Genomic DNA, 18047 nt, shown 5'->3' on the forward strand with positions numbered 1-18047 from the left:
ATATCAAGTATATAGTGTGACTCGCCCTGTCCATCTCAGATTGGTTTGATTTTGTCTTATGTCACAGATTTGGGCTCAGCGTATGTGAGAGCTGACAACCAACGAGCACTTAGCCAGAAATAAGATACATACAGTGCAGCCGCAATGAAACAGGGAAAGTATGTGTTTTAGACTCCTCAAACGGATGAGCAGTTCATCTGTCTGATGTCTCATGGTTTACATACCACAACAGAATGGCATTAGAAAAAGGGGGGCAGAGATTGCATTTCACCTTGCCTTACCTAAAAAAAGCATTCATACAAGAGTGGAGTCGAACTATCAGGAAAAGGGGCGATGCTACTTTGGAAATGTCAAACTGTGCTGAAAAGGTGTCACAGAGTCATGTAGTTTGTCATCCCCTAAATTTCCTAAGTGTGTAATCTGACATCCTCAGGCAACAAGATCAGCAACTACAGTCATCACATTTGACACCCCCTCCAACTAGAAGTTGTATAATGTGACGCCATCTTTAGGCTGCTATCTTACAGCTGTAAGGTCCTGGTTTACAATTTCTGGCCCAGTCACTGTATGTGTAAAGTTTGTTTGTTCTTGTTGTTTTAATGTTTTTTTTTTGGGTAGGAGAGGGCACTCCATAGGAAAAAACAACATCCTCAGAGGTGTCCAATTAATCTGGGACTCCAAGCTGGTCCTTGTGTGAATGCCTTGCATTCAATTGCCACACCTTCCAGTGTTAGATGCTGCTGAGGCAGACAATGACCTACTTTGACCCTATGATTGAATTAAGTAGATTCTGGAAATGTATGGAGGAATGAATATTAGTATCTATTCATATATATTATTTTATACAATATAATAATAATATATTATATATAAGTAAAATATTAATATAATTATTAATAGTAATTAATATAAATATCTAAGAAAAAGCAACAATATTTAATAACAATTCACTTTTTTTGTGATTGTACTGTGTTTCCCCGAAAATAAGACCTTCCCCGAAAATAAGCCCTAGCATGATTTTTCAGGATGCTCGTAATATAACCCCTATACGATCCCATGCAGGCACCTTTGGATGAGCGATAAACACCTACTGCTTTCTGCAAAGCGAAGTTGGATATCCAAATGCACTACGAGCAGGCTACATGGACAAGAGGTGCTCATATAAGGAAAGCTCTATTGCTAGATATGAGAGATTGGGGCCAATTGTTCTAAAGGAAATGGAGTCGCAAGAAATTCATAATGGAATTCCGGGTTTGGAGAGTTATGATGATGTTCCAGAAGATGATGACATGACTGTATTTGAATAAATTTAGATTTTTGTTCAAGAATAAATGTAGATTTTTGTTCAAGAATACTAGGAGGTTGTGTCCCCGGCTCGCTTCACTCATCCACGCCCCGGGGCGCGTTGCATCTCTGCCGTTCACGTTGTGAAGGGGGGGCTGAAAGCACGCTAAGAAGATGCGGTTGGATCAGCTGCTGTCTTACTGCTGCCTAGCTGCGTGTTCTGCTTGTCGCGCTGTGTATTGATCATTTAAAAGCCTTTGTAGCAGCTGTCCTTTTTGACTCACTGCCTTGTCTTGCGGGTCATTAAAGTGTCTCAGAAAAAATCACATATCGTCTCCTTCCATGCCTTCCAAGTATTTTTTTTTTATAATAGAGAGAAATGTAGATTTTTGTTCAAAAATAAATGTAGATTGTTGTTCATGGAAAAACAAGACATCCCCTGAAAAGAAGCCCTAGCGCGTCTTTTGTAGGAAACATTAATATAAGACCCTGTCTTATTTTTGGGGAAACACGGTATCTATGGCTACAACGTACCTTGAGAACCGGCTCTGGGATTAATGTAGCCATTGTGGGATTGCAAACTTAATCTCTCCATTCTTGAGATTGCCCACTTGGAGGGCACTATGCAGCACTTTTATGTTTTGCACTTTCCAGATCTTGTCATCTGAATTGAGCAGGGGTGGCCAACTCCGATCCTGAAGGGCTACAGTGGCTGCATGTTGTCCTTCCTGTGACTTTCTTAATCAATGACCAATTTGGGCTATTATTTGACTTTTTTTACCTTCATTTTAATTAACTTGTTTTTTTAAGACTGGAAAAAAATGAGATGTGAAGTGAGCCAACAAATGGTGTTGGGACCTGAAACTCCGATCAGTTTCTAAATTAGAAGCCAACTCTTGCTGTTAATTAAACCTGTTATTTCATTCCATGGCCACAACAGACATTTATGAAACTGTCGATTTTCTTTTTTTCTAAGCTCCCACCATTAAAATGTTTTGTAGACCTGAGAAGATCATCATTACTGAGGCCTTCACCATTCCTTATTTTCAAATATTGTATAATGGACACAAGTTTGTGGTCATATGTTTTCCCATTTTATGTCTCATTATTGTTTGTTCGATAATTAAGGAAAAAAGAAACAATTAAGGAGTCTGAGCCTCAAACAGCAAGTCAATTAAAATTAAGGCAAAACAGTTAATTAACTGCAAAAACTGGTCACTAATTAAGAAAATGGTTCTAATGAAAACCTGCTGCCACAATAGCCCCCCAGGATCAGAGCTGGTCACCTCTAGAATAGAGCCACGACCGTATTGCAGAGACTCACTTAACGTCTCATTTTTGTTTTGCTGCCTTTTAAGTCAATTAACAACACAAATTGGTCGCTCATTAAAAAAGACATGGAAGGAAAACCTGCAGCCACTGTAGCCTTGCCAGATCAGAACTGCCATATTGTAATGTCTGGCCTCATCTTCAAACCTGATCTGAGCAGAAGAAGAAGACCCTCACCTGAGACCTGTGACATATCCTGGGCTTCCTCGATTTCCATTCTGTGCAGGTATTCTGTAAAAAGAAAGAAAATAATGTAGAATTTTAAGTTGGTTTTTGGTCAAGCATAGGTGGAAACGCAGTAGTTTAAGGATAAGTAATACCAAAAAAAGGGCAGACCTTTGGCCTTGAGCTGCTCATAATGGTCAGCAGATGTCTCCAATATTCATTACACGGATACTGGGCAAAGGCAGAATGTGTCTATTTTTTTCTTTTTCTTATTCTTTTTTTTTCCAGGCTCATTTTCTTACTGTGTAACAACCCAAAAAAACACAAGCTGACTGGCATAGAATTAAGCAGAAAATTAAATTGCCCCGGGTCATCACAGACACCGGCATTCATTCCCCCGAAGTCAGTCCGCGCTATGTTGTTTGTAATTTACTGAACATGCATCGATGAACTGTGCCGCCTCACTTGTTACAATCAGGAATAAAAAAAAAAATAAGCAACAAGAAGTAAGGATGAAGACAAAGTAATTTGAAAAGAATATCGTGCTGTAGCCAAATAGGACTGCATATGTGAGGAGCCACCAGCCAGCCGTGCCACCATTAATAATATATGGTCCTCCATGGCGAATGGCAGATGGGCACCTCAGCCGCTCCAAGACAGAGGGCCTTGACTCTTGAGACCTTCCCTCCCTCCTTTACACATCACACCCCCTTGCTCCCTAAAATAGCAAACTGAGCCCAGGAGAGGAAAAGAACCCGGGCCTTCCTGTTTCACTAACAGATGGCTCCACAGATTTGGAACCAAGAGTGGGAAGCCGCTGCCTCCTCTGTTGCAACACATCATTTTCAGAAGGGTAAAACCACAAGCAGTAGGGAGCTGAGCAGGAGATGCCATTTATATGTGAGTGTACTATAAAAAACAGAATGGTGTTAAGAAAGCAGGCCTACATAAGCCTGGTATGGTGGAAAGGTCACAAGAAAGAAAGATGTGAAAAAAACCCCATGGCACACCTGGGGGTGATGCTCACTATGAAAGAGTATAAAGGGGTTATAAAAATACGGATGCACATTGAAAAGGCATTCTATATTAAAGAAACAGTGTAAAAATAACAACATTGTGTCAGCCATAAATAAAATCTGTCCTACTTTGCAATTTGAATGAGTTAGAAGTACTAGGGTGTTGTACCGTGTTAGCCATTATGGAGAAGTCAAGAAAAAATGACACATTCTGTTGGCTAACTAAAAAGATTACAATATGCAAGCTTTCAAAGTAAGATCTTGCCTAAAGAAGGGGCCTGAGTGGCCTTGAAATCTTGCATATTGTAATCTTTTTAGTAAGCCAATAAAAGGTGTCATTTTGTTTGACTTCTCATTGCAATGGTTTTGAAGAAATAATATAAAGAAATATGACAGGACTCACAGAACTAGTGATACCTATAAGAGGTATTATAGTAAGTAAAAATGCATTGCCTATGGTTATTCAAAAAACTGAAGCCCCTTTAATGCTGGCATGCACCATGAAAGGCACTATAAGAAATAAAAAAGCAATATGGATGCAAATACTACGATATGCTTTGTAATTGCATTCACAATGAAATGCAATATTTTTTAAGCAGCTGATTCCTTTATCCAAGGCAGCTTATAACATCTGAGATACAATTGCTTCTGTTTTTCCAGTCAGAGTCCAGGCAAGTGAAGCGACTTGTTCGTGGTCACATGTGTCAGTAGCAGGATGTGATCTCAAAATCTCAGGGTTTGAAGTCCAAAGCTTTAACCAGTGCACCACTCTGCCTCATATAGCTAAAGAGCAGAGTACTGCTTATAAGAAAGTCATGATGTGGTCATTCTGATAGAAATTAAAAGAGCAGCATGGGGGCTAAACAACCTGATCCACATTGTGATGCAACTCTGTGCAAAAACACCAAAACCAAAGACAGGGTGGGTATTAAAATGGAAACGTGTATGAAAGACGCTATACAAAATACATGAGCAGCTTAGGGTACGACATTTGAATGTGCCTTGAGGTGGTAGTCATTATGGAAAATGCTATAGAGTCAAGGAAACAGATGGTGGAGGTGATGTAAATGGCAGTCACAGTAAAAGACACTATAAAAAAATTAAGGTATTTATGGGGAAGAAAGCAGTCTGTCTTGTGATGATGCTGACAATGAAAGGCACTTTATAAAATAAAAGATACAGCACAGGAAAAAACAAATGTACTTTGAGGTGATATTCAGTGTTAAAGGTGCCATATACTGTATAATTAACAGAACTGTAATGTAATAAGAACTGTAATGGAAGGGGACACATTTTGCGATGGCATAATAAAAAAGGAACCACATAAGACTAAAACAAATGTATATGTTCTAACTCCATTTCACCCTATCCAGGGGAAAGCAAATACAAATAAATAAGGTTTGAAGATGTAAGCTTTCAGTTTATCCATGCTAGTATAAGAAATCATAAAAGTCGCATTCATGTAGACAAGAACAAAACACACATAGTGAGAGCAGAATTTTGGGAACTTTTAAAGACTGTACTTTGACAGCTACTGCTAACAATTTGAGGATAGGTTTTTACCTTCATGGATTCCTCATACACATGGACACTCTTCAACCCTAAGATGTCAGTTCGGTGTGTGATGCTGGAGATAAAGGAGTTTCAGGAGCAGATTGTGCAAGTCTTTAAATTGATTGACTGGTCAATTGAGTGCTCAGCTCTACATTGATTATGTGGCTTTTCTGCTGTGTTGTGGTCTGCGGGTTGGTTTTACAAATTTTTATTTTCCTCTTTTTAAACTAATTAAAGTGGCAAGTAGAAAATGAACACAAATAAAAAGACAAATACAGATCATTAGTCAAATTATTTTAAGCTGGTGTTTTTGTGTAAGTATCTGCTAAGCTGCTGTCTAAAAGATGGCATTCTCACTTGATAAAGCACTATTTAAATCCTCATCATTTTTTTCCCCAGAAACATTAAATCATCCATTGTCTAATTTTTTTTAAATTTGGTCTTCATCAGTGCTCCCTTTTTATGGACTTTTTTCAATGTGTTGTTAGAAGTCATAAATAAGATAAAATTAGAATGAAAGGAAAGTCCCTGCAAGCAGAGTGAGCTCAAGCATGCAATAGTGCGGAGGCTTCTACTACTGCTGATCATTTGGGGAAAATGTTTGGGAAAAACATCCAGAAAGTCTTGGGGATGTCCCCATTTTTTTTTTTAATTTTTGACAGTTACATCTACTTTTAACAGGACATCCAAAATGTATAAGAACAATTTGCATTGCCATTATAGCGATAGGAATTTGAAAGAAAAGTAAAGTGGAAGTCAGTGGAAACTCCCCATAAATAAAGCCGTGTGAGAAAAGAATGTACATATGTGCCTGTGCACGTGTACGGCTAGTGCTTTTATATTTAAAGTATAGAGTATGTAAGTATGAGCGTGCACATTCATATGGAAGGCGTACTCCCAGTTTGGCTGCATGCAGTGTTGGTCTTTATTTACAGTGCAGTCCAATGCTGCTTATTCTTATTTTACAGTCGCCTCAGTCCCTGTGAGGAATAACTAAAACTGTAGAGACATAAGCTCTTTCCTTAAGAAAAGTAAGATACAGTTTTTATTAAACAAATACTTCTTAGTAACAAGTACAGCCTTTAACTAAGTACTTTAAACATTCTCAAAATGCATACAGCCTTAGAGCACCTTTCCTGTTCAGTCAGTCTTTCTTTTCAAGTTTTATCAGTCTGTCTTGATATGGTGCCTTTAAAGGTGCGTACTATAAATGTCTGCATGTCGCGTTGTTTGCCCTCCAAAGTGTGTGCGGTTAGTCAGACGGCATATAGCGCTCTTCATTATCAATGCTTCCAGTCTACAATGCCTTTTATAGCAAATTTTATCGGCTATTATTTTTACATGGTCTTTTCTTTTAAGTGTGTAGTGCATTGCTTTTTATAAAATGCTGATTATAGAGATACTGTATCTATCCATCCATTTTTTATAGCATCTTAGGTGCTGAATTTTATTAATAAGTCTTTTGAGTACAATGCACTGTGGCAATCAGACTTTCATACTTGATTCTTTTCTTAGTAACCACTACCAGTCAGACTTTATTCATTGTCTTTCACACTGTTAACCTAATATTATATAGCATTTTTCTTCATGGACCCTTTTAAGTTAGTATTTATACCATAAGAAGGACTTTTAATTGCATCATTTCACCAGATTTTCAATCAGTCCTTGCATATCGCACTTGATAGCAAGATCTCCTACCTTCCGTGATGACACTTTTCAATCAGATTTTGTATAGTGCCTTTCATAGAAAAAGCTTTATAAAGTAGTTTTTTATAAACAGCTCTAACTAGCAGATTTAATGCATCGTGATTCATAACCTGAATGATCAGTCAGGTTTTATGCTGTCCATTTCATTGTGAACCTTATCGTTCAGTTCTTGACGTAGCAACTATCATTTTAAAGCATCTCAGCTATGATTGATATGCTGCATATTATAAACTGCTTTATCAACTAGATTTTATGTAGTGCAGTTAATAACATTCATTTTGCTCAGCCCTGACATTGTTCTTTTCAGTCCAAGCTTTATCACTCGGCATTAGTATAGCCAATTTCATCTTAAGCAGTCTCAGTTATTCTTCGTATAGAACCTTTCACAAGCACCTTTACTGTCTAGTTTTTTTTTTTTTAACAATATACTACATAACAAGCACTTTACATTCTTCTTTTCATTGTGAGCATTACTGTTGTTTATATTGCAACTTTCATTATAGGCTCCATCAGTTCTTACATGGCTCCTTTAATAAAGGAATCGCGAGTATAGTGCAGGTTTCATGCAACGCTTGCTCTTTTGTGCGTCCGTGCATCCAAATAATAAGTGCAGTTTGTAGGTTTTGGCGTCAGTAGCTTGTGTTTCACATGTGTGTACCAATCTTAAATGTATACCCTGGCATGTGTGTGTGTGGGGTGGGTGTGTGTGACAGGCTTTGTGTTCTTTGCTTTCCATTATCTTCTGCTCCGGAAACATGTCTGGGTGGAGTTTGCTCAGGTGCAGTCAAACATGAAGCAAATGTCTCCTCGAAATTGGAATAGAAACAAGTGGGAACCTATTTGTGCGTTTGTGTGTGTGTGTGTGTGTGTGAGTGTGAGTGTGAGTGAGTCTCAACCAGACTTCATGTCCCATCAGTTCTGGGGGACAGCTGGTGGCAGAGCTCTCCATGCAGCAAAGCATCAAAGGTGAAGTCAACCTGCAAACATAGCCAGGCTGCAGGCCACATTGTGACTGTTAAAGATTTAGATGGCTGGCGACACTTGAGGCCCAATTCACAAAGCACCAGGTCAACGGAACAAAGGTGTTTTTTATTTATTTACTTATTTTTCACTCTCTTTACTCCATGGTTTTTTATTTTTAATGTTGCTGACCTACACTGCACTGAAAGTGAAGCATCCTGACATGGCAGTTCTGTCAAGCTTGCACAAGTTTTATAAATATGACGTTTCCGCCTTGCCTTCATTTTTACCACCAGAAATGTAATCTTCCCATTGGGTAGCGTTGTGAGAATTGCCTCCAGAAGTCTAAACCGAGTGGCGGATGCCTCCTCTTCCTAGCAAGACATGTAAACTAGCGCTACTACCGGAGCACACATTCGGAAGAAAGCTGCTTGGTCTGTAGTTTTATTTTAGTATGCATTCTGGGTGGGGGCAGAGGGGGGGGGTTATGAAAAGGGCAGAAAAAGAAGAAAAAAAAAAGTATATGAAACCCCATGTGCTAGCGGCTGCAAAAATGTCGACAATAACAGGAAAAGGGCTGCGGGTTAGCTTTGCAGTTGCTCTGACCCGACCAAGCCCACCCCCTGCCATGACTACCTCAGCAGCAGCAGGTGTCAGGATTAAAAGGCTGAAGCTGAGACAAAGCACAATGGAGGTTCAGGCACCGCGTGCACAATCATAGCCAGAAATTCAGCTATCCAGTCAGGTTTCAGTATAGCTGCCACAGGTTCAAAAACAATTTTGCAAGGAGCTACCATGGCAGGCAGAAGATGGCCAGTTTGAATGACACCACCACACAGACTTCCTGTGTTCGTGCGGCATGAACTTGTGCTAGTTTAGAGACCCACCATAACACATGATGACTGCTAGGCTTTAGAACTGAAAGCAAAAGGAAATGAAGTACTGTGTTTAGTACAACTTGTCACTTATATAGTGCCAATCGCAGTGGATATGTTCAGTGTGCTGTACACAGATTTACAAATTTAGTAAATTTACATTAAAGCAGAACAATCCTTACATCACATACTGTTGTCCAGTACATACGTACATAGATAGATAGATGTGAAAGGCACTATAAATAGATAGATAGATAGATCGATAGCACTTTATTTGTCCCAAGAGAAAAATGTAGCTTTTCACAGAAGCTCGAAAAACTTAACAAACAACAGCAACCCTCCACAAATACACACAAGAATTACAAAAAAGAAGAAAATATGTTTCTTTGCTAATGGTAAGAGAGCACTCACAGCAGGGAATTATAAAGGCGTATTGCCGGTGGTATGATGGACACTTAAATCAACACATACAGACATATAGACTTTAAAAGGTGTTTCAAATTTGTGAAATGTTTAAAGCTGCTGCTAAAAAGGTTAACAAGCCACCACGTTCCTCACCAGTGTGGCTGGTATGGGAGTTAAATAGGTGAATTCGCAAGTAAAATATGAAAATATATCAAAAAGGGTAAAAGACAAATAATGTTTAATAAGGTCTCTAAATGTATGGTATTTAACATATACAGTATAATATGATCTTGTGATGTATTTTATTCTGATGAGACTCTTGAAAACTTAAGAGAAAAAGTAATGATCTATCTTTATATCATAGCATTCTCAAACCTACTCAAAGCAACTTATTAGGGTCTAGGAGGACAGAGCCCACCCCAGCAGCGGGGCAGAAGGCAGGAAACAGCTCCGGTTCAGGGCAGGGCTTCCTCACACAGACACAGGTGCCAGTATGTCTTTGGGAGGACAGCAAGGAGTACCCAGAGGAAAACCCAGAAAAGCAAAGCAGAACATGCCGACTCCACACAGACAGCACCCAGGCATGGCATTTGAACCTAAGATGCTGGGCCCATGACACAGCAGCACTAACCACTGTTCTGTTCTAGACGGTATTAACAGTTGAACTTTCGGTCAGTCAACCATTACACAATAAAGCCGGCAGTGTCACATCAAAACTTCTAGTGCCTATACGGCCCAAGTGATGGTAATTTTAATTCAGTGGAGTAAATGTCACACTGCCAACTGTTGAATATGGACAACACCTTTCACCATCAGAAGCTACTTAACAAAATCACCAAAATTGTGCAACTGTGTGATACTTTTAATAGAGTTTGTAAAATAATTTTACAAATGTACAATGCAAGGTTCTCAGGTGTCTGTGTATAAGAGCATCAGAAGGTCTTTGCCTTTTATAGTGCACAGAGTCCTGTGGTTTGAGACGGGTTTTAAAAAATAACCACTGACTGATACTTAATTCTTGGTATATTTTAATGGAGGAGATACTGAGCACTTCTCACTGAAACACAGCTCTTTGCTTGATGAAATCTTATTTTGCTGGCATTGTACACATTGCTCACAGATATTTGCCAGATGAAAATACCAAGTGTATCCTGCACTTATCACGCTGATAATAAAGTCGTGGTTAGGGTACAGATGGTGAATAAAAAAACAGTTTTTTTATCCTTTTTAAAAGCTTGCGTGCTTGGCCTCTGAAGGCTGTTTCCTGAATTGTGCCCAGCACTACCAAGACGGGCTTTGGCCACCCACAATCCTAAATTAGATTGAGTAGGGTCATGGGTGTCCTAGTGGGGGCAAAAAGGGTAATGATTACTGGGGGCCTGAATCCTGGAATGAAAAGTATATATGGCAGACATGGATTGAGAGGAAGGGGCTCACTGAGACTGCTTATGCATAGGGCCCAGACTCCTGTGCTACACCTCATAGGGATGAAAACGCGATATTAGGTTACTCATCTTGGACTTGGTAACTTCAAGCTCTAACCTAACCCAGTTGAAATGCAGAAAGTCTGTTCTGGTCAGGTTACTAAATCAATTTTAGGTTTAACTGACAGACAACAGAGCAATTTATAATCTCCAATCAACTTGAACCAAGTAGAGCAAAAGTGAGAACTTCACACAGCAGTGGATGAGCTAAAAAATATTACAGTGACTATTTCTGTCTTTCAAAAGAAAGAAACTTTACTCATCAGTATTTTGCTTGTTTTATTTTCTTCCAGTTTTGCATTTTGTACTTTGTATTTACTTTTGTGTACAGCTTTATAGACTACAATCATTGTATGCCTTTGCTTTAAAATGTACTTTTTGATTGCAGACACTATGATGGGCATTATACAAAATTAACATTGACTTGTTACAAGACATACTGGTGAAAAGTCAGACAGAGATGATGGTGTCTACATGGCCAGAGAGAAGATAAAAGACAAGAGAGAAAGACTCCAATAATCTGCTCAATAGATATTATTACACTGCATATAATCTAGCAGTATCTACATTAAATGCCTGCTGTACAGATCACATACACAGATCAATGGGATTTAAAATGAATGAACCTAAAAAAACAACAGTATTTAGACAAAGAAAACATGAGAAATTCCATCAAGTCTTCAGTTCTGGGCAGGGCTGCTCTGTGCCTTGTAGACAATACTGATGGGGTGGCCTTCTGTACTGAATTAAGTAAGTATGAGAATTTTATTAAAAAAAAATAAAAACAAAGAGTCAAATTCAACTCTTACTTAACATTTGGTATGAACTGTGAGTAATGAAGAATACAGACGTGTATTAGTATGAAATCTGTCACTCTCACATCTATTCTGAACACCAATCTTTCTGCACATGGGAGTAGTTCAAGGCAATATGGAGCTGCGACTTTACACAGGTCAGTAGCCCATCATAGGGTGTATAAACAGCATCTGAGCTAACTGAAAAAAAATTACAATCAAAGGATGCACTGTATACTTTAATGTGCAGTCTGGTAATGTCTACATGAACCGTAAACCCCTCTGTATTTGACACATTTGCTCTAATTTGCTGCTGATGCTAATATGTGTGTTAATTTCCTATTATGACTCTGCTTTCTCTGCCTAGTTCATGTCGGAATTGCTAGTTTTATATAAACTTAGATTAACTTTACACCCTGCATTACAGCAGTGGTTCTCATGTTCAGTCCTGGGCGCCACTGTGGCAGCAGGTCTTCAGTTCAACCAGTTTCAGAATTCAGCAGATCTCTCTTAAATCACCCCACGACCCTGTTCAGGATTAAGCAGGTTTAGAAAATGGTGTGGTGTTGTACTCTTACATCTGATTGATCTAATTGTTTAATTAGCTAGTCCTTTTCATGCTCTCATTTTGCATTCGGAAAAGTGTTTCAGTACACCGTATTTTCACTTAGAAGAAACTTCAGTTTTTTTCTATAGTATTAAATGCTAAACTTTTTACCATCTTCTATTTAATTCACCTTTCTTATGGGGTCTGCTCCCTTAGTTGTATCCAAATGCTAACAGTTCTTGACGGGGAAGTGCAGACACAGGTGCCAACGACACTGACTGCTAAAGGAAGCGGCTACTTCAGTGTCATGTTCATTTGTGGTTTAAACAGCTAATGAGACTGGTAGATCAATGAAGACTACGGCTGCCCATTGATCTGTGAAACTGCCTGCATTGAAAATCTACAGCCACAGTGGTGCTCCATATCCGTACTTGAGAAAATGTACAGTGGGGGAAGTAAATATTTGATCCCCTGCTGAATTTGTAAGTTTGCTCACTTACAAATGTATAACTTTTATGTAATGTGTTTTTTTCTGGATTTTTGGTTGAAATTCTGTCTCTCTACATTAAAATGAAACTACCATAAAACTGGAGACTTCATTTCTTTGTAAGTGAGCAAACTTGCAAATTCAGCAGAGGGATCAAATAATTTATTTCCTCCGCTGAAACTTTTGGAAATAAAACAGAGCATTGATGAACGTGTATGGATGACCTGGCGAACTCTACATACACACTAACAAGTGTTTTGGACACATTTGGCTTCCGCCTTGTCCTTTATTGCTATCGTGGGCTCCTAACCCGTTTCAGAACTTCGGCGGACCGATTTTGCCATGTTAAGAGCTGAAGGTACGTTATATTCACAACTACACGTTCAGAACTCGATTTGACTCGTCTGCGGTCTTGTGCAGTGTGTCCACACAAATAGGTGCTTACCAGAGATTGGCCTTGGACGGGACGCCAAAGCATCGCCTGGCACACCCAGGTATAAATTAAAAAAAACAGCCCGACAGTCACCAGGGGGGTTTCCTACAGGGCGCTCTGTCCTCGCTCGATTCTCAACATTTGCTGCGCTCCATTTATGCTAGTCGAAGTGAATTAACTTTTTTTTTTAGCAGTAAAAGTCGCCATGTGTGTTTTCCTTTAACTGTTTACTTTAATAATTTTGTTGGAGATGTCGGCGTGTCTTTTTTTCAGCCAGTGAAAGTGCGCACACCAATATGTTCACTATTATTTAGAATACTCTAATGTTAAAAAAAAAAAAAGCAATCAGGTTGTAATAGTTTACTCGGGATGTGACCAGGATAAAAGATGTGGGCGAGGAGATGTACACCTGCATTCGAATGTTTTAAAGCCCAGAAACATCGACAAACTAAATTACACAGGCTGGCCAACATGTCGACACACTTAACGGTACGTGAAATGATGAACCAGCTATTCTGTAATCTCATCTACACGCACTTCTATTTACATTAAAACAAGGTCGCGATCTCCGGCCGCCGAGGGGTCTTCGGTGAGTTACTTGCGCCCCGGTAGCCGTTTGTCTGTATGCTCAAAACTGCAAGTCAGCTTTGGTTTCATTTTCTCCCTAGTCCGTTATGCGGCCACACGCACTGAGTTACTCGGAAACTGGAGTCTCCTCGTTTCTGATTTAATGTCGAGCAGGTGTCGTTTAGTGTTAAAATTACTTTTTAAAAATCGGCCCAATTTTGGCAGGACCTGAGGTGCTACTAACAACAACAGAATAAAGTCCGTCTCTCCGAGACTCTTAAAGGCTGAGATTAAGTGCGTTAGTAAAATGGACGGCCCACAGAAAGCCAGAAATACGCGTGCAAAATGTGACCATTTTCAAAAGTGGATGAGATAAAAAAAAAAATAAGGAGCGGTGATCAAGTCACAGATGTCCAGCTGGTATACCAAAAATCTGTCTTTAACAATGTCGGTTTTTTTTAATAATGAATTCAAAGTGATGTGTTCAAGTCTACAAAAATGGTGTATACTGTACTACATAGGTAGAGCTAATAAAAATAGTGTAGCATTTTCAGACAGGAAAGCAGATTAACCATTCATCATGTAATAAGATCACCCTCAAAAGGCGTTTTGCTGGGGTACAGTTAAACATATAATAGTAATAAATGCAAAATATGCGATTCATCATCAGGAAGTAAGCTTTTGAAACGATTTTTTTGGTATAATTATTGCTGTGTCTTTATCTTAAAACTGTTTACCAGCATGACAGGCAGCCGCTCTTCCTGTAAATTAAACAGCTATACCTTCTGTGTTGAGCAGTGGAATTGCGTCCATGATAATCCATTAGAGCGAGCGTAGTTACAGTTTTAAAGATAGCAGGCTCTTGTTTACTTTAAAACTGGGACAAATAGGAAACACTGCTCTCGAGACCGGTCTTATGGTAACCTCTTAAAAAAATACAACTTCCCTAAATCATATTTGTGCTGTTCCCTTTTTTACGCAGTAGAAGCGGGAGCTCTCACTATGAAGAGCTTCTTTCTAAATATCTACAGCAGACAGGCCTACATCGAATGTTGTGTGATCGTATCTGCTGCTAATTGTGCGTGTGTTATTACATACAAATATTTTATTTATTATTTTGAATATACCTTTTAATATAATTTTCTTCATGCCTTCATTGTAAACAAAAAAAAAATATGTTCTTTACTATTCTTACCTTATAAAGCAAAATCAAAAATAAATAATAAAATATTAAGGATAAAAGCTCAGAAAAGAACGTGGACTGAGAAGAAGCTGGTGCTCGGCAGCTTCTTATTGCGTACAACTCCCAACAGGTGTCATCCTATAACGAACTCCACACTTAGCGCGTTTTTAAGGGAACTATCATGAATCGAGTTAAACAAAACTTTTTTCCCCCTAAACCCTTCTGATTTTGTCACTTTTAGGAATTTATTGTATATGCAACTATTCTACTTTCATTTTAGAAACGTGGGACACCGTCATTCCAATATTAATCCATCAGGGAACAAACAGGAACATGTTTTCCCTTCCCGATAAATGAAAATTAATCGATCATAGGTTTCAAACTTTTAAACACAAACTTGTGTCAATTCGCCTTTTTTCTGCGTGGCAATGGGCCGCTTGTAAGAGTCCCGGTCAATGCGAATTGCGCTAGGGAAGCGCGCGTCGTGCTGTGCACCTGTCTCAAAGTTAACGGACTTCGCCCAAATTCGTTCCCTAGAAATCGGCCTGCTGGGATCATTTCTGATCCCTTAAATGCACTTCGCTCACAGTGGAAAGAGAGGTAAAGAAACACGCGCCGAGGGACCCCGACAAAAGCTCGTACCGTACCTGCGATTCCCTGAGTTTGCAGTATGAGGCTCTTCCAGCTCTCCGCAGCTCCATGTGGTGCGCCTCTCAACGCCGCGGCTGCAGGAGGGAGCTCAGCGCGGAGTCCCTCCCCTCTCCACGGCACTTCCTCGTTCCAGCTGAGCATTGCTAACTTTCTCAGATACTCACGCGGGGCATCTTGTGAGCCCCTGTTTTTTTATCCTGAGCCCAGGCTTCCTACAGAGATTCGCCGCGCAAGCCGGTGGCACATGGTGCGTGCGTCGTGCCAATAGAAGCGCACACCGTGGGGGTGGGGGCGAGAGGGATTTATGGGGGGGGTGGCATAAAGTGGACGCTGGCCATTTGATTTCATCTGAGGGATACTCTCCTCCAGATTTGCACTCTGATAGTTGTTGCAGTTCTCCCTACATAAAGGGATTAGTATACAGACGATGATGTAAAAGTTGATAGATAAACTACTTTTCCACCGTGTTCTCTATGTATTACTTGGGTATTTGCCAATGCATTCGATTTTTTATTTATTTTTTGTAGAATGTTTATGTCAAAAAAGACATTTTTATTTTAAAAACCTTGAAATGGTATTACATATTCGAGTAAAAAAATAAGTGCAATTCCATACGTTTTTTTTTCAAGTGGATGTATTGGAATAAATCTGTATATTATTTATTTGAAGGCCGAACGTGAATATGCCCTGCACCGTATGTATATGTGTATAGATAATATGTATATGTATATAAATCCAATTGGAAAAAATCAATTTTTCAATTCTGTGGTCCTATAGGGAGGGACATAACAGCAATAATTCAATCATATTAAAATTAGACAAGCCTAAGGTGACACACAATCCACAAAAGATTTTAATTTGTCGTTACTTATTTAATACGCAGACAGGTGTGAAAAAGTAAAACCAACCCTACTGCTTCCATCTTAAGGCTGTAATTAGAGCCATTGAGTTGGTTGAATGTGATGAGATGATTAACAGTTTGAGCTATCAGCTCAATACAGGAGCAGATTCCTTGACAGCACAGGCTCCGAGAAACTGCAAAGAACACAAAGCTATACATCCAGAGGATGTACACATATAGGTCTGTGTTTCGTGAGATTTTGCGCACATTTTCAAATGAGTGTAAAGCTAACGGTCAACAGCAAATATGATCAACGTTAAACAGATTATGCCAACAGAAACAAATATCACATCAATTCAAATGGAAAAACTCTCCTCTCTTGCATTCACACATTGTTAAACTGCCGAATAAATCCAGATCAGGGTCGCGAGGGCCTAAACCTCTCTTGACGGCATCAGAGGAAAGGCCGGACCAAACAATACAGTCATCTGTCTGGGAGTTAGGCAGCTATTAAACCTCCGACACGGTCACCTAGCGTGCAGTTTGCGGCTTCTCCCCAAGTCTTCGTGATGTTATCATCCCTGTGGAATTGGGTGTTACGTTCTTTGGTGACATTAAATTTACGAGATATGACTGAGCGTGAGTGCATTCCCGAAGGTGCCCGATATTAAATTGAATTGGGCAGGTTCGAAATGAGTTAACTTATTAAAAGTTTGCACTAACACAATTACAAAACATACATTTTGCAGTATTAAATTGCCATGTAGAAACCCAACAATCATGTTTAATGCTGGCCCAGTGTTTTACCAGAACCATTTCCGTACGTTTGTAAGAGTTGCGCTCAAACCAGCTTCTTCGACTCATTTAAATACAACAATTTCATTTTCTTTTTCCCCACGAGCTCAAGGTAAACTCGGCTCATGTCCGGTACAAGGTGTCATTATTAACTAGGATAACATTTGACACGATGTTAGGCTGCATTCTATGATAAGTTAAAAAAAAAAAAATCTTATTTTATAAAGTCGACACTGGCCAAAGAGTCGTTATGTTTGCCGTCTCATTGCACTTGAACCCCTGTGTCGTATCCAAATGTGCGCCATCTCGGATCAGGAGCGCAAAGCTGACCGGTGTGATGGATGACGTCCTGTCCTGGCAACGGCCGCACGGAGTGGCTCTGACTCGGCGTAACCGGGTACAAGGAGAAAGGAAGGGAACGGATGGATGGACGATCAGATCTTTCTAAAGCGCATACACACCTCTCTCTTTTTAATGAACAGGAGAGGAGAACAAAGTTAGGTGTTGCTAAAATAATGAAAAAATCATTGGATTTCTCTTCAATGAAGCAGAATGAAAACAAAACTTTTCACTTTGACTAGATATTGGCCAGCAAGTCGAGTTTAAACAGCAAACAATTAGTTTTGCACTTTAATTAATTCCATTCACCCTTCAGATACAGATTTCACGCAGGTGCTTTGATACCATGTTTTTCACATTCTGAAAATTACTTTTGCCGTGTCATAACGCACGGCGCCAATTGTTTCAAGCGTTAAGTATCATGCAGCCCCCCAACTCCGTGTCTCCCCCTTATCCCAAAGGCTTTGGGCGAGAGAACGTGTATCCATGAAACTGACGGGGGCGGAGACACAGCTCTGTCTCGGACAACAGAGTGTAATTGAAGACCGCAGTACCTATGAGGTCCGACAGACACGTAATGCCCCAACATCACAAAACGTCAGTCGCGTAACACCCATCGACTGTCGTGGCA

At 39.6% G+C, this 18047-nt stretch overlaps 1 protein-coding gene across 18 annotated transcripts in view; it reads right to left on the reverse strand.

Moving 5' to 3' along the window:
* Positions 1-15635, reverse strand: part of ikzf1 (IKAROS family zinc finger 1 (Ikaros)) — an 82243-nt gene extending 66608 nt beyond the window's left edge. For 5 of the 18 annotated variants that reach the window (XM_039736459.1, XM_039736452.1, XM_039736451.1 and 2 more), the window contains exons 1-2: positions 15438-15633; positions 2791-2844 (exon numbers count right to left, since the gene is read on the reverse strand). In XM_039736459.1, coding sequence (XP_039592393.1) covers positions 2791-2844; positions 15438-15582 — 199 coding nt within the window. In that variant the 5' untranslated portion in view covers positions 15583-15633. Of the gene's footprint in view, positions 1-2790; positions 2845-2949; positions 3047-14389; positions 14464-15437 lie in introns of those variants that run through there. The other 13 variants (XM_039736449.1, XM_039736450.1, XM_039736448.1 and 10 more) reach the window with 8 other exon arrangements.
* Positions 15636-18047: the final 2412 nt, after the last annotated feature.

The sequence above is a fragment of the Polypterus senegalus genome, chromosome 15, assembly GCF_016835505.1.
Source record: "Polypterus senegalus isolate Bchr_013 chromosome 15, ASM1683550v1, whole genome shotgun sequence".
Lineage (NCBI taxonomy): Eukaryota > Metazoa > Chordata > Cladistia > Polypteriformes > Polypteridae > Polypterus > Polypterus senegalus.